The sequence below is a fragment of the Triturus cristatus genome, chromosome 11 (genome assembly GCF_964204655.1).
Source record: "Triturus cristatus chromosome 11, aTriCri1.1, whole genome shotgun sequence".
In the NCBI taxonomy this organism is placed as follows: Eukaryota; Metazoa; Chordata; class Amphibia; order Caudata; family Salamandridae; genus Triturus; species Triturus cristatus.
In genome coordinates, this window is record NC_140594.1 from 636,740,330 (window position 1) to 636,760,529 (window position 20,200).

General features: G+C 42.2%; 1 protein-coding gene across 4 annotated transcripts in view; it reads left to right on the forward strand.

Annotated features, from left to right (window-relative positions):
* The window catches only part of LOC146785218 (uncharacterized), a 1,495,909-nt gene that overhangs the window by 695,687 nt on the left and 780,022 nt on the right, over positions 1-20,200 (forward strand). For all 4 annotated transcript variants that reach the window (XM_085634134.1, XM_085634135.1, XM_085634133.1 and 1 more), the window contains exon 9: positions 16,724-16,851. In XM_085634134.1, the coding sequence (XP_085490260.1) occupies positions 16,724-16,851 (128 nt within the window). The remainder of the gene's footprint in view (positions 1-16,723; positions 16,852-20,200) is intronic.

Consider the following 20,200-nt stretch of genomic DNA (forward strand, 5'->3'; position numbering starts at 1 on the left):
ACAAATTAAATCTCTGACAACAATTCCTGTGTGCACACAGACTCATGGTGTGATTCTAGGCACAAAACATTATTCCTGGGTGATACCAGTACACCTTAACTTATGGTGAAGACATACTCCATAATATCTTACAAGTTCAAGGCAGTTAAATATCTTCCAAAACATAAAATGTAAAACACAACTTTAAAAGAAGAAACACATTTCTCTTATTTATATCAAAATACACCCCATACATCCCCTCTCAAATTCATAACTTACCTTTAAAAGTAGTTAGTTGAGAAAGAAATGTGCCACTCACACAGCAGATTATCAGAGCCAGAATCTCTGAGCTGTACTCCTCTCACCAGAACCACTAAATGGCAAAATCTCCCTCTCTTTTTTCACACATATACATGTTGTTAACTTCAAATCACATTCCTTCCCACATTTTTTTAAATGGAAACACACATTTCTATTGGTTTCAAATTTCAACCCTTTCCAAATGATTCCTACCCCCAACATGACTTCTGCCTGCTACCATAGCAACAGATCATGGAACACTGGTGTGAGCAGAGAGGTCAGAAGTTCAGCACACAATGTTTCTAATCCAAAGAGCAAGAGTGCTTGACTTTTCAAACCTAACAGCATATCCAAAGTAATCTTCTGTGGGAACACATTTTTCTGAACCAATACAAAACATGCTTTTAAAAATTTAAACATACAGCCTAGTTTTTAGTGTTGAATGGTCTGAACCAGCCAATGAGTTCGTTTTATTAAAAAAAAAGTATGTAAGCCTCCATTTTACAACTATCTTTCTTTTCATATTGCCATTCTACTGAAAGACACCTTCTGAGTGCATCCACATCTCCTTGAAAGATGTTCACAGTGTGGATTGTAGGTCATAGCTATGTCTACTAGAGTGAAAAGTATGCAGAAAAAAGAGGTATTGTGAAAGACCTTGCTTTGCCAAATGTAGACATTAAATGGATTGGTCAGAGAGGGTTAAAGTGGCACCAATTAATGCCTTTGGTGAAATCCTTTCTACATCTCCCACAGCCTGACCTTATAATTGTGCACTGTGGTGGAAATGACCTAGGCACTTTAACTGGGGTAGGTCTGGAAATGCTTGTTAAGGACACCTTTGTGCAATTGATGTCACTTTTTCCACAAACTACCTTTGTATATTCTAATATATGCCAAAGACAAAAGTGGAACTGGTCCAACCAATATTGTCCGCAGATTGAGAAAGCAAAAAAGCACGTCAATAAGTCTGTTTCTGCTTTCCTCAGAGACTATGGTATGGGTTCTATATACCACAACAACTTGCGTTACAACATGCAAGGCATTTATAGAGGAGACGGTGTAAATTTCACAGATGAAGGGAACAGAGTCTTCCTCTTGAACTTTAGACTCTGCATCGGTACTTACTTGTAGGTACAAAAAAACACTCAATGAACACAACGGCTCTTTTTAGAGCCAACCAACATCTAAACACTTAAACTTGATTTTTAATTCTTTTTTTTATGAATTTATTGCCGCCGTGCGTGCATCGTGCGCGCACCGTGCGCGCACCCTGCAATATTTATAAAGTTTTTTTTTTTTTTTGGGACCTAAGGGGTCTTTCATGGTCCCCCTGAGAAGGCCTAGGGGGTCAGGAACTATCTACCCTGCCCCCTTTTCACGTTCTCCACTTGTGTTTTTAGCTCTCTTCTGCCTCTAAAACTCAAAATGGCAGCTAGGGGTGCGCGCACCATGCTCGCACCCCGCGATTTTTTGAAAAAAAAAAATGTTTTTTTCACCCTTCGGGGTCCTTCAGGGACCCCCTGACAAAGGCTAGGGGGTCAGGAACTCTCTACCCTGCCCCCTTTTCACGTTCTCCACCTTTCTTTTTCACTGCCACACACAAAATGGTGTCCGACACTTCCTGATTTCGACCGATTCGAATGTTGACTGACATCTAACTACCATTCAGAATTACGCTAGCGCACGGCACCGTGCGCGCACTGTGCGCGCATATAGATATTTATGTACTTTTAACTGCAATTTTCTCAGGAACTACTGAACAGATTGACACCATATATGCAAAAGGCACATGCCTGACCTGAGGACTACCTCTTTGCCAAATTTCAAGTAATTCTGTTCAGCCGTTCGGGCTGTACCTTAGACTAAAGGTCCTATGGGAAAATGCGTTTTGGGACCCCCCTTTTTTCTCAGCCTCCGCTTGATGAATCACCCCGAGACTTTCAGGGTAGGAGCTGAGCGGAGCGCCCCATTAGTTTTGAAAATTTCACGAAGATAAGTCAACCGGCGCCAAAGTTATTCAAAATAGAATTTTCAGATTTCCTATGGGAACTCGGTCCTAACTATAACTATCTACTGGTGACCGCCAGTAGATAATATGTATATATATGTATGTATATATATATGTATCTATGCATATATGTATATATATATATATATATATATATATATCACGATTATTCCTCCGTAGCTTTCCAAACTGACAGCTCTCCTGAAGAGAAAGGCACGGACCCAACTTGTAGTGCAAAAAAATCTTTATTCCTCTGTCGCCATTACGCGTTTCGGCTCGCCTGAGCCTTGATCACATGACAGTGGTCTAAGAGAGATAACACCTTTTTAAAGTGACAGTGCCAGTATGATCGTGACCACGTGATCAGCTTGCTGCGATAATCTCGTAATGGACATAAACAACAAGAGCAGCATATATTAGTGACGAGACAGGTAAAGTTACATAAAATGTCAACCTGAATATATATTTTGTAACAATCTCATAAAATTATTGAGAAACTCTATCACATGTTTGTTTACTTAGTATGCTGTCTTCAAACATAATTGATGTTTTATCTTCTGTTTTTTGCGTCACGATCAAAGTAAAATCAATAACAATAAATAACAACAATTGTTCTTGAAAAAAAATGCTTTGAGTGTAAAGTGCAAAATGTGTGCAAAGAAGCCTAGGAGTATGTGCTGCGCGATAATGCGATAATTCAGTGAATTTGAATTATTTGTTGCATTAGTTGGGGGATACTTGATGTTTGTTGGATCATGGTTTCAATACCCATGCGCTCTAATGTAGGCAGAATGACAAGTGGAAAGGTAGAGAGATTGATTGTAATATCACCTTGGATTCGTGCATTATAGCCAATCTACTATAGATGTTTGATTGTTTGATTTAGAAAATATCCATGCCTTAATGCACCGATACTCAAATGAGGTCACTCGCCCTCTACTTAGAAAGTTAGATACTACATGACACTGGTGTAGTCCTAGATCAAAGGGAATGTGATATGTGCATCAATGCTGTTACATAGTCTGTACAAATTCAACTGAGGTTCGTCTACGACTAAACATATGGGACTAAATGTCATTTGTAAAATGAATATAAGTCAGTGTCGTAGCATAGTGCAAATTGCTAATAAATAGATAAAAGGTGTTAAAAAAACTTAAAAATACTATCTATCTATTGACCTATCCCTGTAATGTGACATGTGGATAGGTGCCAATTTAAGAACAAATTTACAATAAATATATTAAAAGACTAAGAATTCAAAATCTTATTAATACCTTAAAACAGTTGTACAAAATACATAACCACATAAAAAAATTATTATTGTTTTCCATTTGCGAACTTATAGGACTAAAAAGTTAAAAAATATTTGCTATATACAAGTGTCAGTGATGGGTGCTAAGACTGAATATTCTAAATCTAAATGGAGAATGTCATTGAATGCTATATATAATCTAATCATATGGTGACCGTATATTTCCTCTCTTTGAGTTAGATCAAGCATGTGTATAAATCTTCAGTAGCGTTGAGACCGGCCGGGTGTTTGGTATCTAACTGTAAAATGTACCGAGTTTCGAGTTTTCTAAGTTTGTTCTCTCGGTTGCCTCCCGTCCTGCTCGGTGGTACGGTGTCAATTACAAAGTATTTTACTTTGCGATTATCGGATTGATGACATTCTTTAAAATGTCGTGCGACAGGGTAGGTATTGTCCTGATTTGTGATGGCCCTGAGGTGTTGAAGGATACGTTTGTACACGGGTAGCTTTGTGCTGCCAATGTAGCGCAGCTTGCAGGGACATGTAAGTACATATATCGCGAATTCAGTTTTACACGTGAGTAGCTTGGAAATAACGTGATTGTGATCGCTGAAGGGGGTTTGATATGTGTTTGTGTTCACTCCCTGGATGCATGCTTTACATGTTTTGCATCGAAAAAATCCTTTCATGGATTGTATCCAACTGTTGCTATCAATCACCTCAGGGCTTGTTCTGACAAGCAAATCCCTCATTGAGGGAGCCCTGCTATAAGTGATGGACACCCTCTGCGGTAGCAGGGGTCCTATCACTGGGTCACTTCGTACCAAAGGCCAATTCTGCTGAAGAATTTTGTTTAACGCTTTGTGCTGTTGATTATATTGCACAATCAGGCGAAATTCATTGTCTTCTTTAGTGCTAATACTTATGGTATTAGTGGAGTTTGCATTAGTCAAAATATTTACAGATTTCTTGTCCCTTATGACTTCATCTCTACTCAACGTCATAGATTTTTTGATGGCGTTATCAATGACATGTGATTGGTAGCCACGTTGTTTGAAGCGAAGTTTGCTTGCTTCTTGTGCTGCCACTAAATCATCATTGTTGCTACAAATGCGTCTGATCCTTAGCATTTCCCCGTAGGGGATGCTATTAATGAGATGTTTAGGATGCGCACTTGACGCATGAAGTGTAGAGTTGCCTGCCGTCTTCTTTCTGAAAAGACGGGTTTCAATTTTGCCATTCTTTATATACACCTGGGTGTCTAAGAATTCAATTTGTGTGGCACTGACTGTGGCAGTAAAGTGTAAATTCATGCTATTAGCATTAATCTTTTCAATAAAGTCAGTAGCTTGCTGGCTAGTACCTTCCCAAATAACAAAAAGATCATCAATATATCCTAACCATACTTTGACATTAGTATTGACATATTCATGGTGTTCTTGCTTGAGGACCAGCTCCTCCCATCTGCCCATATGCAGGCATGCATAGCTCGGTGAGAAGCTGGCCCCCATAGCTACGCCTCTAGTTTGCTGGTAAAGTTGACTGTTGAACATAAAAATGTTATTCCGTAAACAAAATTCTGTCATTTCAACCAGCATGCGATTATGTTCTAGATGCTGCACTGATCTTTGTGAAAGGTAATGTTGGATCGCTGCTAGGCCAGACACATGTTCAATGCTAGTGTATAAAGATGTTACATCTAATGCAATAAGCAAATAATTGTCCTGCCACACAAAGTTCAAAATTTTTCTGAGGAAGTCACTGGTATCTTTTACATAAGATGGTAATTTCTGTACAAACTCCTGCAGATAATAGTCAATGTATTTGGTTGTATGTTCCGTCAGACTGTTTCTGGCACTGATGATTGGCCTACCAGGAGGATCGTTGTAGTTTTTGTGAATCTTCGGGATGAAGTATATAGTTGGTGTGGTAGGACTGTCATTTTTTAGGAATTTGAATTCATCGTTGCTGATCAGATTGGCATTTTTCCGTTTGTTGAGCTTAAGGTGGAAATCTTTGTAGGTGATTTTCATGTCACTGATAGTTGTTCGCGTGTAACATGTGCGATCGTTGAGTTGCTTATATGCTTCCTTGTTGTATGCACTCATTGGCCAAATAACAATATTTCCACCTTTGTCACTGTTGCGAATTACAATCTCCTTGTTGTTTTTTTGTAGTTTAGATGTTAACTGCTTGTATTGCCGACCAACTTTATTATAATGCTTCGTTTTGGATTGTATTTTCCTATTCAACTCCTTCATTTGGGTGGTCACCGCTTCGTGGAAGATATCGATGGAGTCTCTGATCATGATTGGGTTAAAGGAGGATTTGGGTTTGAATGGACTTGCTTTAAGAGTTCGATCAGTTGGGTTGCTTTCATTGCTGAGATCCTGCATAATTTGTAAAAGCGATGTATCTGATTGGGTTAAAGCGTTCGTTCCCCGTTGGGTATCTGGAGTAGAGATTTCACCCATAGTTGTTTGGTTGGGTATATTTATAAGGAAATGCTTTTTTAGTTTCAATTTACGTACTCCTTTGTATACATCAATTCTTGTTGTAGCATAATCAAAGTTATTGCGCGGAGCAAATGATAGACCCAATCTTAGAATATTTTTCTCCTGTGTTGTGAGCTCGATGTTAGATAGGTTCACTATGGTATTTTCTACCTGCTCATCCATTATTGTTTGTTGCGCCAATAACCCCGTCCCCTCCTTTTGCCTTGTCTTTGCTCGTTTGATATTTGCTTTGCGCCTCTGTCTCCGTTTGAAGTTGATGTAACCAGATTTGCCTGAGGTCTTGGGCGCAGAGTTTGTCTGCGCTCTTGACATAAAAAATTGAGTTCTTCTCCCGGAGATGGCTTCGACTTTGATCCCATCATCATATAACGCACGCGACCGCAATCCTTTGCTGATGACGTCAGATATTACATCACTGATGACATATGTGTCTTTCTGAAAAATAAATATTTGTAATATATGTATAGCTAAAGATTAATGGAAGAAGACATGGGTAAATAAGTGTCTAAATACAGTGATGTAATATCTGACATCATCAGCAGAGGATTGCGGTCGCGTGAGTTATAGTTGCCTGCACTAACTATAACGGGGGAATTTCATTGGTTTTTTACGAGGGAAATGTCCAGCTAACTATAACATGTGTGAAACCTATGGTTTTTTAAGTGAATATATATATATATATATATATATATATATATTCACTGAAAAAACCATAGGTTTCAGGGGTGTTATAGTTAGCTGGACTTTTCACTTGTACAGAACCATTGAAATTCCCCCGTTATAGTTAGTTCAGCTAACTATAACTCGCGCGCCCGCAATGCACTGCTGATGACGTCACATATTACATCACTTATGACATGGTCAGTGACATCACTCATGACATCACTGATGACATCTCAAATGACATCACTGATGACATCACTGATGACATCATCCAGTGAATGTGTGTTTTTCTGAAAATTAAATATGTTTTATATATGTATATCTCAAGGTCGATGGAAGAATAAATGGGTATATAAGTGTCTAAATGGATGATTTGTTTTTGAAAAATTGATTGTGTAACTGACTGATTAAGTGTATCATAGTGAATACATGGCTTAGTGAGTAATGTTTAAATATGTAAATATCTGTATCAGTCTCTCACTTTGTGTATAAGTGGCTGCATGGGTTGGTGAGTAGCTACATGGGTGTCTATATAGGTTATTAGTTGGTTTTTTGAGTATCAGTCTAAGTGTCTGCATGGTTCGGTGGGGGGTGTTACGTAGTGCATAGTTGCATGAATGAGTGACTCACTGTTTGTATGTGTTGAAGACAGCATGTGTGCAGGACTGTATGGGTGGATGAGTGTGTGTATGGGTGTGTTAGTGAGTGAATGACTGTCTCAATAGTGTCTTTATGAGTAACTACATATGTTTTAAACTAGTATATGTGACTATTGGTGTATATAAGTGAGTATATGTGAGAGTGAGAGATTGAAAGAGTTCCTGTATGAATAAGTATGTGTTTCTATAAGTGATTGTTTAAAAGACTAAGTATGTGTAAGTTTCCGTAGAAGTAAGTGTGGTGGTGTGTGTAAAACTGTATATGCAAGTAAATGTATGTTTGATTCTTTATTAGCATGAGTGACTATGTGTGTGAGTAACTCTATGGATGAGTGGCTTTGTGTAACAGGATGTATAGGTGTATGAGTACATATGATGAGTGAGTACATGTATGAGTGACTGTATAGGACTGTTGGTGAATGAGTGGATGTGTATGTGGATCTTAGAATTACTGAAGAGGTTGTTGTAACTGGTATTGGTATGTCCATTGTTTTGAAAATTGTAGTCTCTATTTTTGAATGTGTGTATCAAAGGTTATATTAGTGTGAGAGGAGGTCTGCCACTCTATCACAAGGATGATGTCATCAGTAATGTCATCTGAGATGTCATCAGTGATGTCATGAGTGATGTCACTGACCATGTCATGAGTGATGTAATATGTGACGTCATCAGCAGTGCATTGCGGGCGCGCAAGTTATAGTTAGCTGAACTAACTATAACGGGGGAATTTCAATGGTTTTGTACAAGTGAAAAGTCCAGCTAACTATAACACCCCTGAAACCTATGGTTTTTTCAGTGAATTTCTGAGGTTTTTTAAATGCTAATTCCTAACTATAACGTGCCTGAAACCTATGTTTTTTTCTGTGAATTTCAAAGGTTTTTTAAATGCTAATTTCTAACTATGTCTACAGAGATAGGACATGTGAAGAAAGAAGAAAAAATGCACAGAAAGAAAAAAAAGAAGTGCAGAAAGAAGCAACAGAAGTCCTCAAAGACGAAGAAAAATGCAGGAAGAAGGATAACGTGCAGAAAGAACAAAAAGAAGAGCAGAAAGAAGCCTTGTTGCAAAATCATCCTGTACCCTCAACTTTTTCAGACGGATACTGGTGGTAACTGAGTCTGACTAACCAGTCCTAGAGCCAGTGCTATGTTAAAAGACACTTAGAATACAGTGAAAACACCTACATACACTAGGGAACATTATGCGTTGGGGTCCCCCTGTGATTAGCATGACCTCCTCTGTAAACCCCTAGTATATAATAGGGCAGGGGGATTAAAACTACCTCTTAAAACAGGCCACAGGGCGTTTTTGCACACGTTAACTCAGGCCCCGTCCCCTCCCTTCACCACTGTGTAAACACGACCTGTGTCCGTTTTTAGTTGGAAGATTAAGTTCATTTGAATCCTGAGGGTCCCTAGGGTCCAACTAGCCCACTAGGTACCTCCAGTAAGTGCCACAGAGCTGCGTTGCAGAGAGGTGTAAAAAGTGGCACGGCCTGGACCACCTCTCTGCAATGCAGCTCAGTGGCGCTTACTGGAAGCACTTGGTGGGCTAGTTAGCCCCCAGGGGCCCTCAGTATTGAAGGGAAATTATATCCCCAATTTAAAACGTGCCATAGTGCGTGTTTGCACACGTCACCTCAGGCCCCGTCCCCTCCCTTCACCACTGTGTAAACACGCCCTGTGGCTGTTCTAAGTTGGGAGATTAAGTCCCCTTGAATCCTAAGGGTCCCTAGGGTCAAACTAGACCACTAGGTACCTCCAGTAAGCGCCACAGAGCTGCGTTGCAGAGAGGTGTAAAAAGGGGCTTGGCCTCAGAACACCTGTCTGCAGCGCAGCTCCCTGGCGCATACTGGAGATGCCTGTTGGGCTAGTTGACCCTCAGGGACCCTCAGTATTGAAGAGGAATTAATTCCCCAACTTACAACTCGCCAGGGGGCGCGTTTGCAGAGTGCTGCAAGGAGGGGGCGTCGCCTCCGGCACGATGCCAGTCTTTTATTTATTTTAATTTTTTAAGAAGGGGGGCTGTGTGGTTCCCCTTCTCATTCTAATTTATTGGCCCTGATGACCCCATCCCCCAGGGCCTGTCTCCTAATTATATTTTTTTGACCCCAATCCCCAGGGCCGGCCACTGTTTTTTATTATTTTAAAAAAATATATATTTATAGACACACCTAGGACATGCTGGACAAACCGTACGTACCTATCACCATGACAATTTGCGTGATATTCATTAAAAGGCGACTATGCATACAATGAATCCACGTGGAATGTATTTACACAACTAGTGAAGCTCTGACATGTCTGATGCCCTACCGTGCCTAATCCCGGTAGACACCCTTGTCCTTTATTTATACAAACATGGGTAGCTATTGATGGGCACATTTAATACACATGCACACCAAGCCATTCAAAGGGGATTCGACAAAAATTCGACCAAAACTATGCAAGAAACCCCCCTCACGATTAATAAAACACACATCCACTGCCGGATGTGTAAAACTTTTTATTTTACTCTCTGGAAAGGGGACGAAAATCACTTGAGAGTCACAGCGCGCTCCTGGCAGAGCCCAATGCTGTGTTACACCCACCATTGCCTGCTGAGTGCCACACACCTCTGTGTTGTATTCCACTAGCTAGTGCATATGCTATGACACTCTCTAGCCCATGTGCACTGTAACACCACCCCGTGAATATGTCATGCCACACTTGTCTTCGCACGGGTTATATTGCCCCATCTAACGTGCCTTCCTCGATGCCTATGTTATAATGCACAGTGCTATGCCATACATATTACAATCTGGGATCCATATCTTTGTCACAGTGCATATGCAACGTTACACTCCCCAGCACATATTTTATATTACAACTTTAGAGACTAGTTAGGTTACACAACACTGCCCTGTGCATATTACACTCCAAGGCGCATATCGCATAGCACGTGCTAGTGCCTGTGCTATCTCGCGCTCTCCAATGAATCTGTCATTGCACACAATGTATTGCATATTATATTTCACGCCCGGTTCATCTTATATCACACTTTTTGGTGCATAGTTTATACCATACACTATATCTAGTTTTCATTTTCAATCGTGCTCTCAGGACTATGTTCTATATAACACTGTGTTCACCTACCCTTTTCACGGGCATTACATTTTGCGATAGGGGGTGGAGGGTCAGGGGGTGTTTCTGCCAAGTGAGCCCGGAGTCACAGTCACAAACGTCCTCTTCTTCCTGAATAAAAGTGAGATTATGCTGCATACTTGTTCATATTTTAAGTAGTTCGCACAGACACATGTTTTAAAAACAATAAAGTTCCTAATACCCGCCTTCTCTGAACAGTTAGCTTGCTGCCCCATCCCCCTCCTCCCTATCCTCTGTTGTGTGAATCCATGGACTAGCCTTCTCCCTCCTGCCATGCATGGTCTGATGTGCTGCCATTGCCCTCAATTTAGTATGATGTACCAGTCCACTCCTCCTGCCCTCCATTGCCCAATTCTATGTCCCATCATTGACCTCCTGCTTAAACTCTGTGCTTAGCTTGCTGCCCCTATTCTCCTTCCCCCTGCCCTCCGATGTCTTTGTGCATGCCCCTGCTCCATCCTTTTTGCCCACCATGTTCCATGGACCTGCCACTCCTATCTACTCTGAGTGTTCTGTTGAGCTGCCACTCCCCTCCCACCTGCCTAGCATTGTCAGATGACTGTAACCTGTTCCTGCCACCTCCACCCAGCCTGTCCACATGCCATGCCCCTATCCTCTTCCTCCTGTCCACATGGTCCACTGTACTGCCACACCCTTCTGCCCTCCCTGGTCTGTTGTGCTGCAACTGCTCCTCCTGCCTGCCCCGTGCGGTCTGTTGTGAGGCCCCTTCCCCTGAACTTTCTTGTCTGTGCACAGGTCCTGACCCTCCCTTCTATCCTCCATCGTCCTTTGTGCATGCCCCTGCACCCTCCTTCTTGCCCATCATAGCCATTGTGCTGCCAATAACCCTCCCACTTGCCATGCATGGTCTTCTGTGCTGCCATGGCCCCTCCCACCTTCCCTGTGTGGTCAGTAAGCTGCCCCTGACCCCCTCCCACCTTCCCTCCATGGTCTGTGTGTATGCCATCACAGTCTCACTGTTGCTCTTCATGGTGTGTCTTGCTTCTAGTGCCCATCCTGCCTGACCTCCATGGCTATCTTGCTGCTCCTGCCCTGCCCCCTTGCCCCAGCCCTCTGTTTACATGTGCAGACCCCTACTCCCTTTCTCCTGGCTTGTCTGTTCCATTGTAATGCCCCTGATCCGTCCCTCCTGCCCTTTATGGTCTGTTATGCTGCAGCTTTCTCTCCTGTCTGTCCATTATGGTCAGCTAGCTACCATTGCCTCTTGCCCCTCTGTTCTCTGTTGTCCATGTGCATGGTCCTGTCCCCTCCCTCTTACTTTCTATGGATTGTTGTGCTGCACTCCCGTCCCGCATGCCCTGTGTGGTGTATTGTGCTGCTGCAAACCCTGATGGTCCCCTGCAGGGTCAGTTTGGTGCACCTCTCCATGTCCCTCCTGTCCTCTGTTATCCAAGTCCATGTCCCTACCCCATTTCCTTCCATGATCCAATGTACCATACTTGCGAACATTATGAACTTGGTAAGAGGGAGATTTTGAAAAAAAGCTGGGGTATTGATTTTCCCCTTTGAGTTACATTGAAAAAGAGGAGATTGTAGACAGGAGACAGATCAAATAAAGCCCATTTGAGCTTAAAAACATTGGACATTTCCTGGCTGAATCGGGTCTGTTGGCATGTATGGTTGTACTACCATTGCCTCTTCCTTCTGCCCACAATGGTCTATTACATTAACACAGCCTCTCTTGCAAGTCCTGTATTGTTGGTTTGTTGCCCCTGCCCCCCTTTCCACTGCCCTCCATAGTCTGTTGTGCTGCCACGGCCCTTCCTGCCTGCTCAGTGTGGTTAAGTTGTTGCCTTTGCACCCTCCTACCTGCCTTCAATTTTCAGAGTCCGTGCCCCTGGCCTCTGCCTCTCAACAGTATCCTAATGAACAACTAGATTGCTAACATTCTATATTTATTACAAAAGTGTGGAACACCTGACGTCATCTTGATGTAATCAAAACTGTAATACCTAGAGCATTTCCTTTAGAAATTACATATATGAGAGGGTCTTATTGGCATCAAAATTATGGTCAGTGCTCTAAAAGACTAAAATAAGGACATATTTTCTGAGTTTTCAAATAGCGACAAAGCACTTTTAAATTATTTGTTATCTTTATGTTTTTTTATCCAGTTGACCACTTGATTAAATGTTGCACTTAGGGGAGAGGATGTGGTGTTACTTCCAGAACTGCAGACTTTGGAACTGGGGACCAGGTTGGAGTTTCTGCTTCAGCTCGACATTCTGTGATTCTGGTCAAATCACTTAGTCTTCCCATGTCTACAACCAAAATGAATTAGTTCTTGTGTGATGTAACCAATGCTCATGTAAAGCACTCCAATACCTGACAAGTCTGCACTATATAACACTGCAAAAACACAAAATAATAAGTGTTTTGCACACTTCTGTCATTGGGCTATATTTGGGCTACATCTGGGTGATTTTGGGCTACATTTGGGCTCTTTTGTCTCCGGTGGCCATTTTGGGAGATTTATTTGTTATGAAGTTTCCTAATTTCCTCATGTACTGCAGTCTCCTCAGTAGGAAAGGCTTTCAGTTTTTTACTTTGATTCCATCATGAAGGTATTCAGATATGTCACACATTTGCCATAAATTCTGAATGTTGGCACTCTAGTTGCTCATTAGATCACTGTAGTAAAACTACTGTTCACCATGGAAGTCTGCTCCTGGTATTAAAAGTGCATGTTTCAGTCTGCATGTCAGAATTTTTTAATGAAATAGAAGAGGATTTGAGAAGTCACTCAAAATGTGCCCTCATTTTCTTTCTTCAGCATTAATCATAATTTCTATGGCAAAATGAACCCCCTCATTGTGTTCCTTTTTAAATTAAATGTTTTAAGTGTTACCAGTTTATTCCAATCAAGATGGCTTCAGGTGTGCCATACTTTTGTCATAATGAAGACAGTAAGCGCTCTAGTTGTTTTTAAGAACACTCTGGGACATTCTGTCATTGGGCTATACTTGGGCTACATCTGGGTGATATTTGGGCTACATTTGGGCTCTTTTGTCTCTGGTGGCCATCTTGGGAGACTTATTTGTTATGAAGTTTCCTAATTTCCTCATTTACTGCAGTCTCCTCAGTAGGAAATACTTTCAGTTTTTTACTTTGATTCCATCAAGAAGGCATTCAGATTTGTCACACATTTGCCATAAATTCAGAATGTTAGCACTCTTTTTGCTCATTAGATCACTGTAGTAAAGCTACTGCTCACCAGGGAAAACTGCTGCTGGTATTGAAAGTGCATGTTTCAGTCTGCATGTCAGAATTGTTTAATGAAATAGAAGAGGATTTGAGAAGTCACTCAAAATGTGCCCTAATTTTTCTTTCTGCAGCACTAATCATACTTTTTATGGAAAAATGAACCCCCTCATTTTGTTCCTTTTTAAATGAAATGTTTTAAGAGTTACCACTTTAATCCAAGCAAGATGGCTTCAGGTGTGCCATACGTTTATCATAAGTAGGACTGTTAGCGCTCTAGTTGTTCTTTGGAACACTCTGGGAAGCTGCAGTAGAACATAAAGGAATCAACTGACAATCTCTGCCCTTGTTGGATGTACATGTTTTACTGAGAATGTCAGACTTCATTCTCACATGACTGAGAAAGATAATGTGAATTTACAGAAAATATGCTCTCAGTTTAGCTTATAGATCACCTTCCAAACCTCTGTGGGAAAAGCATGAGAAAATATTTTTCTCTCAATCATGATATCCCAGCAGAAGGCTTTTTCACATGGTGAAATCACCTTAGAACATACCACAATTCCTAAAATGAGTATGGTACCATCAACAAATGATTTATAATGTAACTAAAGTCTTAAAACCTTCTATTAACTGCAATGCTTTTTAATGAGGTGCTATCATGTATATTGGTCCCAAGATGGCTGCCAACACTTCTTGGATGAAGTGCTGACAGCCAATCAGATCTCAGGATGAGATGTGTGGTTAGGCTCCGCCCACATATATATATGATTTTACTTTTGATTTTCTCAGGAACTACTGAACAGATTGACACCAGACCTGCAAAAGGCACTTCCCTGACCTGAGGACTACCTCTCTGCCAAATTTCAAGTAATTCTGTTCAGCCGTTCGGGCTGTGCCTTGGACTAAAGGTCCCTATGGAAAAATGCATGGGGAAAACGTGTTTTGGGACCCCCCTTTTTTCTCGGCCCCCGCTTGACGAATCACCCCGAGACTTTCAGGGTAGGAGCGGAGCGGAGCGCCCCACCTATTTTGAAAATTTTGCGAGGATTCGTCAACCGGCGCCAAAGTTATTCCAAATAGAATGTTGCGGATTTCCTATGGAAACACGGTCCTAACTATAACTATCTACTGGCGACCGCCAGTAGATAATATATGTATGTATATATATGTATAGCCTTCAGTTTTCGAGTATTCAAACTTCACAAACTTACTGCTATAAAACGGCGTAAAGTAATGGTGTGTTGGCCCAGCCCTTTTCAGCTTCTGTTTGGTGAATCTCACCCAGACATTTCAAGGTACAGATTCTGTTTCACCTACAGTAGGGAGATTGGTTATTCCTTGCCTATGCTATGCGCTTGATTTAGTGACTATGGATTAAACACCTCTGGGGGTTTCGCTGAAATTGGATGACTTCCGCAAGTTTTGTACTGTGAACAAAGCTAAAACATTGATCTTTTCACTAAAACATCTTAAATTCACATATTGCCGGGCAGGCTGTAAGCTTAAGCAAGTGGGCCAATACTAATAGGTATGCCTCTTTATTTTGTTCCAGCTAGAACTGGGAGCGACATTTTGTTTCAATAGAAATTACTATACTTGCTTTGGGGGGCTCTCTTCTATAACACTTATAAACGTATTTTCATGAAAAGAGTCTCACAGCCTAAATATGAGGCAGAGCTGTTCGATCAAGGCACATAAATTAGCTTACAACAGTTAAAGGGTCCTAGTATGACACTATGCTTTCCACTGTAATATTACAGGCCCAGGGTGCAGCTTGGCACTTGCTCTTGTAATTTGTTGTCATAGTCCCTTTGACTTAGGTCTTATATTCCTTGTCGCCTTTGGAGGAGATCCCAATGATATGCTAGAATGCTTTGGTGGAAGGATCTAAGGCCTTTGCACTTCAGATTAAGAAAATTGGAACAATGTATGATGCCACGCAGTCCATGTTACTTAATGGGGATTAAAGGTTTATTTAATCTTTCAGAAACAACTTCGCCTTTCAGCCAGGATATTAAGTATCATATTGGATAAGTCTTATTTGTAAGAGAAAGCCTTTATGTTATTGATTGTAAAATAACTGGAGAGTGCTAAGACTTTTCCTCTCTCTGTTGTTTTAGTGGTTTTAGATGTGTGTGATGGAAATGAGCAATAATGTTTTTATAGTTTAAAAAGGCTTCATAAGCTCACATTTTGAGTTTGAATTAGGATTGACATTGTTGTAAAGCCCTGGGGTAAACGCATCCTTGGTGATAAATTGCTAGAAGATTTAAACTGTCATTACCTATGGCATGCTGATTTTTTTTCAGACGCCCTTCTCTGGCAAACCTCCTACCACACTTGTTTGCTGCAGTATTTGTGGAGTGACAGTCAACTGTGTCATCAGCAGCCTCAGTGACCATGTATGTAACCCCTTCACTTACAGGTTTTCCTTCGGAGGATCATTGACACCTAACCATGCAATAGCATCTATAATAGTTTAATCCACTTGACATCCGTGCCAACACGGTTCTGCATCCTTCTTCCTCTAGCATGTTGAGTACTCTCTTGAATACACCATATCTCCGCCTTGCAGATCTTTTTGGACAAAGGCCTGTATGTCACATGGTCTGACTAACAGCTTCACATACCGTATAAGATATTGTTATTGATACGCCCCTATTGGACTTTTGCTTGGTAATTGGTAGGTTAGATTGTGTGAGGAAAACATGATCCACCTCTTGCAGTTTTATTTTGCTTTCTCTCTCTCTTTCCATATCCTCCCTTTCCAACTCCACCACAGTCTCCCATTAACGTTTCTAAGACTGAATTAAAAAACGATATTTCATAAAGAGTGTTCTTGGATATGTTTTTTATAATCTGAACATTGATGTGAAGTTGCCTCAATAGAACAAGTAGCAACCAATAGAAATAAGCATGGTCTAAAATCTATTAATAGTTTTTTAACTTAAACATATACTTTGTCTCCTATTAGGTTGTCTGAATGGAAAAATAACCGTGGGGAGACATTATTAGCAGTTGAGAACATTTTTAACGCATTGGATAAAAAAATAAGACAATATGTAACAACATATGAACTCACTGCCTGCCTGGGACTAAAACGTAAGTATTTATTTTTTCTAAAAAATATATATACTTTGTTTAAGAATACAACCAAAGAACCATGTCAGCACACTGTACCTCGCAGGATAACACAACAATGCAGCATTTTAACAACCTGATTCTCCCCCCCCCCCACCTATTGCCCCTTGACAAACAAAGAAGTACATGTCACAAGTGTTCTTCTAGTCAACAGGCCATTTACTCCAGTATCAGTGATTCATCTGTGATGTTCCAATAACTTCCCCACATTTTCCATATTTTCCCCCATTTATTGGGGCAGCCTCTGCCTTCATAGACTTGCCACTCCGATGCCATGCAACAATCCATGCCGACTTTCCACTCCTCTAAACTTAGTGGATCAATGATCACCACATGCAGACAATATTACGCTTGGCCACTTCTATCAGGGTAGACAAAAGTCTAGGGTATTTGCATGGTCCCTCTTCCCCTAGATGTTTAAGAGGATCGTCTTGACTGAGATCTCTGTGCATAGGCCGGCGCCAGGCCGAAGACTCTCCTTTACCCCTGCCCAGAAGCTCTCAAGCCTTGGACAGTCCCAGAGAGTATGTAGAAAACCCCCCAGCAGCCCACATCCCCTAGCACACCTATAGGTGAGAGCCCGTCCCGTTTTGTGCATGAGCACCCTCGTGTTGTAGGACCTGGGTAACAGGCGCGGGTGAACCAGCTGGAAACACGCTCTGATCGCTACTTCTCTGGGTGACCGTATTGCCTCTTCCCATTCCTCCTCTTCTGGTTCCCCAATGTCAGCCTCCAAAACCACTTTCAACTTATAAAGGGGTTGGGGGCATTATTCACCAGCTTCCTAGGAGTGTGATCGCTTGTCTTCCAGCTGCGTGCCCCACTCCACATGTATTAACAGAGCGTGACGCAGCTGGTGGTATCAAAAGAATTCCTTAAGTGCCATCTCATATTCCTCCCGCAACACCTTCCAGGAGACTGCACCTTCCCCTCTCCACACATCGCCCATTGTTGAGATGCCAATCAAGTCGCAACAATGAAATCATCTGAGTTTCCCCTCCACAGCCAGCATGTCGCTGTCCCAGAGCGGAGTCATCTCAGTGGGCCTCCCCTTCCATCCCAGAAACCTGTCTGCCACCCACCAAATAGATGCCGTTATCCTTGTCAATGAAGGGAGAGACCTGCAACCCCTTCTGTAGTATAATGCCCCAACGACCCAGAGCCGTATGATCTGGCCTGATTGAGTGTTCTGTCAGGGGAGAGAAGGCCCGTTCATTTTTAATTATCAATTGGGAAGCTCAATAATACCTCTCCACTTCGGGGAGGGCAATGCCACATCGTGCCACCCCTTGTGAGTTTGGTGAGCGCTATCCTGACCGTCCTCCCATGCCATAAAAGCTGCTGAAGTGTCTGATTGACGCACCTAAAAAACTTGGGTGGAACTCTATACTGCATATTTTGCAATGCTTAGAGAAGTTTTGGAAGGTTAATTATTTTGTACATTGCCGCTCTTCCAAGGAGCGAGAACAGGAGCGTTCTTCAATGTTGTACATCCGCTTTAAAACGTTTCAGAACGGAGTAGAGGTTGACCAAGATGAAGAGATCAGACCACTTAGTAACATAGAGGCCAAGGTATTTGAAGCCCTCTTCCTCCACCACCAACCCAGGAGGCTCTGCCTCGTGGTCCATGCATACAGGGTGTCGAGAAGGGATTCCCTCCAATTTATCTTATACCCCGAGTAGGTCCTGTAAAGATGGAACATATGGAATAGCCTGGGGATGGAGACTTTGGGATTAGTCACATATAAGAAAATATCAACGGTGTAGAGTGAGATTCTATTTTCCAATACTGCTCCCCAGTCCAAACCACTCACCAATGAGTCATCATGCACCCAGCATGCTAAGGGCTCCAGTGTCAGGGCAAATAGCATCAGTGGCAACGAGCACCCCTGTCTGATGCTCTGATGTAGCGGGAACGGGCTGGACCATACCCCATTAAATCTTGTCTGTGTTAGAGGTTGGCTGTACATACGTTTGACCCATCCACCATAGTTAGGACCCAAACCCATGCTCTTCAGCACACCCCACATATACCTCTATACAAGAGTGTCAAAGGCTTTGGCCGCGTCTAGCGACAGGACCACTGTCGGTTCAGTCCACATCGTGATACCCTCAATGTAGAAATACAGCTGTCTGAAATTCAACCACGTCCCTCTGTGTGGCATAAAACCCTATTGGTAGGGTGTATTAACATCCGTTTGACTCCTCTCAACTGGGTGGCCATGAGTTTGGCGAGAATTTTACACTGCATATTTCGTAGTGAGATCGGCCTGTGGTAGGCACAGTCCATAGGGGGCTTCCCTTCCTTGAGGATCATTATGTTGGTGGCCAACCTCTGGTCATGTGAGAAAATGCCTTGCTTCTCTAAACATGCTGCACAGATGAGGGCCAAACTCGCTTGCAAGTTTCCTATATAGCTCCGCAGAGAGTTCATTCGGGCCCTTTTCTTTCCTCGCCTGAATGTCTCTAATAGCTAATATGATCTCCTCTTCGCTCATATCCGCCTCCATTGAATATTTTGCTTCAGCTGTGAGCTCTTGTATCCTTATCTCTCAAGAACTTCCTTATGTCAGTTGCAGTTCTAGTGGTAGACTTACTATGCAGGGATTGATAATATCTTGCAAACCACTCTGCAAATTGCCCATTTTCGCCGATCACCCTTCCGTACTCTGTACGCAGCTCATGGATAAAGCTTGTTTCCCGCTCCCTTTTACGCAACAAGGCCAGAAGCCACCTCCCACTTAATACATCCTCATTTGAGTAGGGAGAGCAGTGCAGCGGCCCGGCTTTTCTACCAGATTGTAAGGCGTTTTCCCCGTTGTCATACTAGTCAAAGATTTCTCCCTCTAGCCTATGCATCCATTCTCATATCCTCTTTTTTCGCTGCTATCAGTGGCATGGCTTGGCCCCGCAGGACTGTGTCAAAGGCCTGACACAGCGTGACTACTGGCTCCAACTTCCCCACATTTTCTATAAAGTAGAGTCTGGTGCTATCCCGTATTCTGTCCGTAATTACTTGTTTTTTAGGTACCAAGGGTTTAGTTTCCATCCACCCTTGATCGCCGAGAGAGGACTATGGAGTTCCACCCAAAGTGGAGCGTGGGCTGATATCCCTCGCGCCACAATCTTGGCATACGGGAACCTGCCAAGGATGCATATGTAGTGAGGAAGTAATCTTTCGTGTAATTGTATGATGGGTCCTCGAGTAGTATGTGAATTGTTTTATCTCTCCCTGGATTAAGAGTCTGCCAAATGTCTCCCAGCCCCACAGCCTCCAGAAAGTTCTCCAAGAATTGTGTTGGTGGCCCTC